At 32.9% G+C, this 9,199-nt stretch overlaps 1 protein-coding gene across 1 annotated transcript; it reads right to left on the reverse strand.

Annotated features, from left to right (window-relative positions):
- Positions 1-208: 208 nt before the first annotated feature.
- Positions 209-1,197, reverse strand: LOC141710652 (metalloendoproteinase 3-MMP-like). The gene has a single exon (XM_074513206.1). The coding sequence runs from the start codon at positions 1,188-1,190 to the stop codon at positions 267-269; it is 924 nt and encodes a 307-aa protein (XP_074369307.1). The 5' UTR covers positions 1,191-1,197; the 3' UTR covers positions 209-266.
- Between the last annotated feature and the right edge of the window lie 8,002 nt (positions 1,198-9,199).

Genomic DNA, 9,199 nt, shown 5'->3' on the forward strand with positions numbered 1-9,199 from the left:
TGGGGTGAATTTTGAAGGGGGAGTCTCCACCACTAAATGAGAGATACTATTTACCGGTCATGCCTAATTGCTAAGTGCGAACCATGCATGCTTCTTATAATAAAATATTAACCATAAAATTCTTTATTTTAATTATGTATAACACACATCCTTAAATACATACATACATACATAAAAATACAATAATCTATATAATAAAGCAATAGTAAATAATGGAAAAGGGATACACAAAGCTCTCGACATCGGAGGAATAACCGAAACCCCGTCTAAATGTTATATAATGCTTTGATTCCCTGAACATCATCAGCATGTAAATCTTTGACAGCTCCTAAAGGAATAGTTGGGAACATAATGGCATCTTGAACCTGGCTATGATCCAGTCCAAGAAGGTGTCCAATTTCATGCAAAGCAACAGTCTCTAAATCAGCATAGTTAGGAATAGCTCCTATAGACCACGATTCTTCCGAATCACAATGAAGCCTTCCGTCTGTTGGTGCAAAAGCATGAGCTAGAACATTTCCCGGACCATCAAAAGGGTTATCATCCCCATGGTCACCGCTTTCAAAACCAATCTTGATATCAGAGCTTTCTTTATCCTGAGTTTCTGAAAAAGTAAAATATTGTGTATTCGAAGCCCATTTGTCGAATGCTCTAACGAAAGGCGGTATAGAATCTTGGTGGGTTGTGGCGAGATCGAACCAGTAAGTAAGATGAGTCTTACCAGCTGGCCATCTTAGGGAGCCTTGGAAAAAACTATAATGAGAGACTGTATGGAATTCTTTACGACCGCGGTGATGATGTGCTTTTCTGTTTGTTTGCATGCTATTAGTTCCATTTATTACGTCGGGCACTCCGCACCGTGGCATCACCATCTTTGATAATGTTTCAGAATCTAGAGTTCCTGTAACATTGAGATTATAGTTGGCCTGGTACGTCTTCATGGCGGCCTCAAGAAAATCATCAAAATCGTCGTCGTCATCGTGTGCTTTAGAAGAATGATAATTTAGGTATCCGAATTTGTTAAGATATTGTTTTAGCTCATGAAGACCTTCAAGGTGATCTCCTTTTTGGCATCCCTTAAGATGCTTTAGAGATTGGAAAGATAGTGGCTTTTCGGAGTTGGATGGAAGAAGAAAGAGCAGGAAGAGGAGTGAGATGCATGAAATGATCAGCTGAAAATATTGTGCCATTGTATGTTTGGAAAGATAGAAGGAGATACCAAACTAGCTACCAGCAACATCCATATATATATAGGGACAGAATTGCATGCTATTAATTTAATGCTTTAATATTATAATAATTTCGTTAATCTTAATTAAAGTTAATATAATACCAACTACTGTAAATAACATAAAAGGAAAGTGTTTACGCAGATGCATGTCAACTTCTCCGCGTGTACAAAGCGAAGACTTAACTTGTTCAAGCTGAAGAACACATATGTACATGCATGTAATTGTTCTATTTACTACAGTGGTGGCATTATAAAAAATAGGTTCAGAAAAGATTAATTGTATTTTAGCCCACATACAAGGTAAAGACTAATTCAAATCAAAGAGATAATCTTATTCAACAATGTTATCCCAGACAAATATTTAATAATTTCTTCCGGTAAAATTAAGGAAAAGATTTTATAAGCAGTGTGATATAATTGTAATACTTATAACAATAGTGGTAATATTTATATGAAAATTTTGGGGAAAAAGATTGGTTTTTTAGGGGAAACACAAGGCCAGGACTTCTACCTGTTCAAAGTAAAAACCCATTCAACAATAGATGCCCAATATATCAATACAATTCTGTGTGGAAATTAGGGATGGCATTAGAGGTTTGTTTTCTTTGCATAACTGTAATTTTAACGGAGTAGCTAGTGGCAATTAATAATGATGTAAAAAAGTAATTAATAAGTGTAAAAATTATCATTTTGTATATGTACAGTTATTGAAACATAAAATTTTGTAATCAACAATTTTCATGATTAATGTTTCTGGATTTTTTTCATGACTGTCAGGGTTGAGTCTTGTAATCTGTTAGATTTTTATTAAGAAATGAAAATTGATAAAAAAATAAACTAATTTTTTTAAAAACAAAACATAATTTAATTATCACATGTCTTATATATATACACACAAGTCAGTATCTCTTTATATATTATGTACATCTTACAAAACACACCTACAAACGTAACCATAACCATATTCAGTAAAATTTGATCTATAATTTCAAAAACTGCATTATTAGGTAATTATTAAAAACTATTTTAACAACCTAATCAACATAAATTTGAACCATAATTTAAATAATTTTTAATTATTATTTCCAACACTCTCTCTTAATTCAAAATTTTTAAATTTCTTCTTGACAAGTAATATACTTATCATCACCACAAAATAACTTTTTAACCACTGATGTACTTATCATCACCGTTCTAGAGCATTTATCTCCACAATTTCTTGAAAAAATACTTGTATTTATTCAAGAAATAGGTTCGGTTTTGATGGAAAACATAAATTCAAGAAATAGTGAATTCTTAAAAGAGCACCTGTCTCCCTAATTTGCACTTCTCTCTCTATTTTTAATTTCATACTGATGCATTTTTCACTAACTTTTTTTTTTCTAATTACTATTTATATAACAGAAGAGAGAAGAGAAGAATGCATAGGGATTGACCCATGTTATGTGACATGCCACACTTTGGTCCTAGAAAGCAAAATAGGGTCGAAACTTAAACTATACAATCTAGATAAGCCAAGTATAAAAGTCGTTAATGCAATCTAATTTGTTCAACCATTTCGAAGAAGAAAGTCTAGTCTTGGAATTCACAAGAATTCCATCCAACAATTTGTCCGCACTAAGAACGCCATTGTTATGACGTCTAGCATTCACTTCCCTCCAACTATGATAACTAAAAATTTGCATAACTAGAAGGGCCAAACTCTGATGAGATTGAGGTATAATACCACCCCAAGAGTGAAGTGTCTGCAAGTAGCAGTTCTCCGGGTTAGGAAGATAGAGTCTGGCAGCAATCTTGTTGAGAATTGACCAACTGTACGGACAATTGTTGAACAAGTGATCACATGTTTCTGCACCACTGATACAGAGGTAGCATTGAGGGATCAAGTCTATGCCAAAAGAGACTAATCTGTGAAGAGTACTAATTCAACCAAGGCATATCAACCATTGATGATGGGCGTATCTATTCACCTTAAGCCTATGCCAGACAAGATGGTGCCAATGAATTTCTGGAAGCCAAAATCTCATAGCATCCCAAATGTGCCAAGCTTTGATCCTATTAAGAGAAGTACCATTCCATCAAAATTCAAATACTATCATTATAGCCAAGATTAAAGGTAGGCACTACAAGAAAAACGGGTAAATACGACCGGTTAAAAATCGGTTGTATTTAGTTAAATACGACCGAAAACGGTCGTATTTAACTAATTACGACCGGTTTTGGGACCGGTCGCATTCGGTCGAGTCATATTTAGTAACCGGTCGAATTTAGTATACGGAGCGGCTAAATTCGACCGCTTAAATTCGACCGAAAGCGGTCGAATTTGTTTTTCACCAAAAATTTAAAAATCCCGCCTAAAATTTTGAATTTTTTGAAAAAAATTGAAAAGTCCGCCTAAAATATAAATTCAACCGTATATGGTTCAAAATATTATTTCTAAACTCGACCGAATGCGGTCAAATTAACGAGCACCAGTTTTTTTAAAAAAATACTCGCCGGAAAATTCTCAGATTCCGGTGAGTTTAAAAAAATCCATTTTCCGATCAAAATGACAAATATTCCGGTCAAACTCGGAAATTTAAAACTCGATATTGAAAATCAAATCAGTTCATAATTTAGCAAATCGATCAATCCGCAAAGCCAATCTAATCAATTTATAACATAACAATACATTACAAAACTAATTTAAGCTGTTTTACAATCGGAGCAATCGGAGTGCTCCGCGTATTGTATGCAATCTAAGAACTGACGAAGCCACTACCGATGGTGTTGGTGGCGTGTTGCGAGTGGTTTTCTCCGACGCCGGCCAATTCTCGTTCGTCGACGACGACATCTCCACCACTTACAAAAACATAATTCAATCACAATTCACAAGAATCCACACACAAATAAATCAAATCGCGGAGAAAAACCGGTGAACAAAGCGTAAAGGCAGCACCTTTAATCGTTTTCCGGTGGGGAGAGATGATGAGGAAGGAGAGGAGAGCGGGTGCTTCGATGATGACAAGCGGCGTCGTGTTTCGACCATTTTTGTTTGATGAGAAACACGCGGATGTGTGTGTTAAAATATAGATATAGAAATGTGTATATGTATAGATGAGAGAGAGAGAGAGAGAGTAAGAAGGGGGAAACAGGGGAGGGGCGGGGTGGGGCGGGAGGGGCGGGGTGGGGCGGGAGGGGGTGATGGACTGATGGTTGGGAGGGGGGGTTAAGTTAGAAAATATTGTTTTTTAGTTTTTGTATAAAATATAATACCAACCGTTGGATTATTTTTAGTGCTTAAATTTGACACTTTAGATCTAAATCACTTGGATCGTTGACTTGGCCGGGCTAAATACGACCGCAGTGAGTTGAATTTAGGAGTGTCAATTTATAAAATCAGTTCATATATTACGTATTTTCTGTTATGAAAATTAAAATCCGGATAATTTATGTAAAAAATATTGTTATTTGCTAAACTTTTTTTTTGAAATATTATAATATTATGATTTATTTTTACAACTCATTATTTTAATAAAAAGAAATGAAATCATGATTTTGATCGATTTTAAAAAAATTTAAAAAAAATTCGAAACATCGATATTACACTAACACTTATAAGAAGTATTGGTCAAACTAATAGTTGACTGTTAAAATATCAAACCAATATATTTATTTTTTTCTAAAAATTTCATCGTATCATTAAAATATATAGATCTTGACATCCTTACGGTTGGATCATTCATAAACATTTTGTAAAAAATCAAAACATCGGTATGAGACTAAATACTAGTAAGAAGTACTAGTCAAACTACTAGTTGACTGTTAAAATACCAAACCAATTATATTTATTTTTTTCTAAAAATTTTATCATATCATTAAAATATATAAATCTTGACATCTTTACGGTTGGATCAATCATAAACATTTTGAAAAAAAATCGAAACAATCGTACGAGACTAAACACTCATAAGAAGTACTGGTCAAACTACTAGTTGACTTTTAAAATAGCAAACCAAATACATTTATTTTTTTCTAAAATTTTTGTCACAATACTAAAATATATAGATCTTGACATCCTTATGGTTGGGTCATTCATAAACATTTTGTAAAAAATCGAAACATCGGTATGAGACTAAACATTAGTAAGAAGCATTGGTCAAACTACTAGTTGATTGTTAAAATAGCAAACCAAATACATTTATTTTTTTCTAAAATTTTTATCATATCACTAAAATATATAGATCTTGACATCCTTATGGTTGGATCATTCATAAAAATTTTGTAAAAAATCGAAACATCGGTATGAGACTAAACACTAGTAAGAAGTATTGGTCAAACTACTAGTTGACTGTTAAAATATCAAACCAATATATTTATTTTTTTTCTAAAAATTTTATCGTATCATTAAAATATATAGATCTTGACATCCTTATGGTTGGATCATTCAGAAACATTTTGTAAAAAATCGAAACATCGGTATGAGACTAAATACTAGTAAGAAGTACTGGTCAAACTACTAGTTGACTGTTAAAATACCAAACCAAATACATTTATTTTTTTCTAAAATTTTTATCATATCATTAAAATATATAAATCTTGACATCTTTACAGTTGGATCAATCATAAACATTTTGAAAAAAATCGAAACAACCGTACCAGACTAAACACTAGCACGAAGTACTGGTCAAACTACTAGTTGACTTTTAAAATAGCAAACCAAATACATTTATTTTTTTCTAAAATTTTTGTCACATCACTAAAATATATAGATCTTGACATCCTTATGGTTGGGTCATTCATAAACATTTTGTAAAAAATTGAAACATCGGTATGAGACTAAACATTAGTAAGAAGTATTGGTCAAACTACTAGTTGATTGTTAAAATAGCAAACCAAATACATTTATTTTTTTCTAAAATTTTTGTCATATCACTAAATTATATAGATCTTGACATCCTTATGGTTGGATTATTCATAAAAATTTTGTAAAAAATCGAAACATCGGTATGAGACTAAACACTAGTAAGAAGTATTGGTCAAACTACTAGTTGACTGTTAAAATAGCAAACCAAATACATTTATTTTTTCTAGAATTTTTGTTATATCACTAAAATATATAGATCTTGACATACTTATGGTTGGATCATTCATAAACATTTTGTAAAAAATCGAAACATCGGTATGAGACTAAACACTAGTAAAAAGTACTGGTCAAACTACTAGATGACTGTTAAAATAACAAACCAAATACATTTAGTTTTTTCTAAAATTTTTATCATATCATTAAAATATATAAATCTTGACATCCTTACGATTGGATCAATAATAAACATTTTGAAAAAAATCGAAATAACCGTACAAGACTAAACACTAGTAAGAAGTACTGGTCAAACTACTAGTTGACTGTTAAAATAACAAACTAAATTCATTAATTTTTTTCTAAAAATTTTATCATATCATTAAAATATATAAATCTTGACATCCTTATGGTTGGATCAATCATAAACATTTTGAAAAAAATCGAAACAACCGTAAAAGACTAAACACTAGTAAGAAGTACTGGTCAAACTACTACTTGACTGTTAAAATAACAAACTAAATTCATTAATTTTTTTCTAAAAATTTTATCATATCATTAAAATATATAAATCTTGACATCCTTATGGTTGGATCAATCATAAACATTTTTAAAAAAATCGAAACAACCGTACAAGACTAAACACTAGTAAGAAGTACTGATCAAACTACTAGTTGACTGTTAAAATAGCAAACCAAATATATTTATTTTTTTCTAAAATTTTTATCATATTACTAAAATATATAGATCTTGACATCCTTACGGTTGGATCATTCGTAAACATTTTGCAAAAAATCGAAACATCGGTACACGACTAAATACTAGTAAGAATAACTGATCAAACTACTAGTTGAGTGTTAAAATAGCAAACCGAATACGTTAATTTTTTTCTAAATTTTTTATCATATAACTAAAATATATATATAAATCTTAATATTTGTTTCGTGAACAGCTCGGTTCACAAATAACTTGTACAAAGTTAATAAATTACTTAATTAATTTATTTTAAAAAATAAAATTCTGAAAATAATTAATATTACCGAATGCATTCATAATAGATAAATACAATTAATTTCTACTAAAATTCCAATTTTTAAAAAAGCGGAAAATTTCCCCCACTTTTGCAAACAATGTTTTAAAAGTGCCGGAAATTTCTCATCATTTCAAAATATCAAATTCGACGGAAAACGGTTGAATTTAGGAGTGTCCAAAAATTGGCTGGCGGGAAAATTTCCCTCATTTTTTTTGGAAAGGCTAAATTCGACCGAATGCGGTTGAATTTAGGAGTACTGCTAAATTCAACCGTACACCCATTTTTTTGGTAAGGCTAAATTCGACCGAATGCGGTTGAATTTAGGAGTACGGCTAAATTCAACCGCATACGGTTACATTTGTTGCTAAATTCGACCGCATAAATACGACCGTAATTAAATACGACCGCATGCGGTTGAATTTAGCCGCACCCCTTAAATTCAACCGCAAGGGGTTGAATTTGACCTCGTTGTATTTAATCGGTTGTATTTAGCCTTGTTTTCTTGTAGTGAGGATAGTCGAAGCTTCTGAGCCAATCAGACAAGTTTGTGTTGATGTGATGAATTCTGCTGTTCGGCCTTGGTAAAATCTATTCTCCGGTCGAGATTAAGGTGCTAAGATTGGAAGAATAAGTGAGGCCAGAATGGGAAATTATAAGATCTTTGTCGTTGAGAGCCAGACATCTCCTGTTCCACCAAGGGTAAAACCAAAGCGAGAAGTTCTCGCCATTGCCAATGCTATAATCCAGGAATTGAATGGCCGTTGTTCTCAGATTTAGAATTTTCCTCTTAGTCCATGAGCAATCTGAAGGCACGCTCATTGTCCAGCAATGCTTCCGTTTGAGAGCCGTATTGTGAATCCAGTCAGACCATAAAGAAGAAGATCGATTTACCACTTTGCATAAAAGTTGAAAAATCAAAGCTTGGTTCCATTCTCTAGGATTCTTTAAGTTTAAACCACCTTCCTGATAGGGTAAGCAAGCCTGAACCCAGCTTACCTTGGCTCCTCCAGTTTTTTCAATATCTCCATTCCATAAAAATCAAGTAAACGATTTCTGAATATGCTTATGCACTGCCCCTGGTAAAATAAAGTGCGTCCACCAAAAAGCTTGAATAGAAAATAAAACTGCCCTCAACAGTTGAACTCTTCCTGTAAAAGAGAGGAATATGATGGTCCAGGAGTTAACTCTATCTGATATTTTAGATATTAACGACATACAATCATTGATGCTCAACTTAGAGGTAATTAGTGGAACCCCCAAGAACTTTACTGGAAAGTGACCATGAGGGATGTTGAATTGATTATCAAACCAATAATTGGGATCAGAACTGCAGTTGCTGAAAAAGACAGTGCTTTTATGAATGTTTGGTTTTAAACCGCTCAACTTCGAGAAGAGAGTCAGACTGTTCATAATGTGAGTTGTGGAGTTTTTGTCTTCATGAGAAAAGAGCAAGACGTCATCAGCAAAGAGAATGTGGGAGAGATCAAGACCTTTGCATTTCCAATGATGTTTGAAATTTTCGGGCTTGGGAGCTAAAATGCAAGATAACACATTCATTGTTATCAAAAAAAAATATGGGGACATGGGGTCCCCTTGTCGTAGGCCTTTACCACCTTTGAAGAAACCAGAGAGAATCCCATTCACTTAAACTGAATAACTGGTAGTTGTGATGCAGCCTTTCACCCAACAAACATATTGAGGAGGAAAGTCCATTTTAGCAAGAGCTGCAAGTACGAAGTCCCAGCAGATGGAATCATAAGCTTTATGGAGATCGATCTTTAGAGCACATTTAGAAACCCCAGAATCTCTCTCAAACCCTTTAAAAAGTTACCGAGCTAATAAGATGTTATCTGTGATGGATCTACCTTTGATAAAA

The sequence above is a fragment of the Apium graveolens genome, chromosome 3 (genome assembly GCF_009905375.1).
Source record: "Apium graveolens cultivar Ventura chromosome 3, ASM990537v1, whole genome shotgun sequence".
Lineage (NCBI taxonomy): Eukaryota > Viridiplantae > Streptophyta > Magnoliopsida > Apiales > Apiaceae > Apium > Apium graveolens.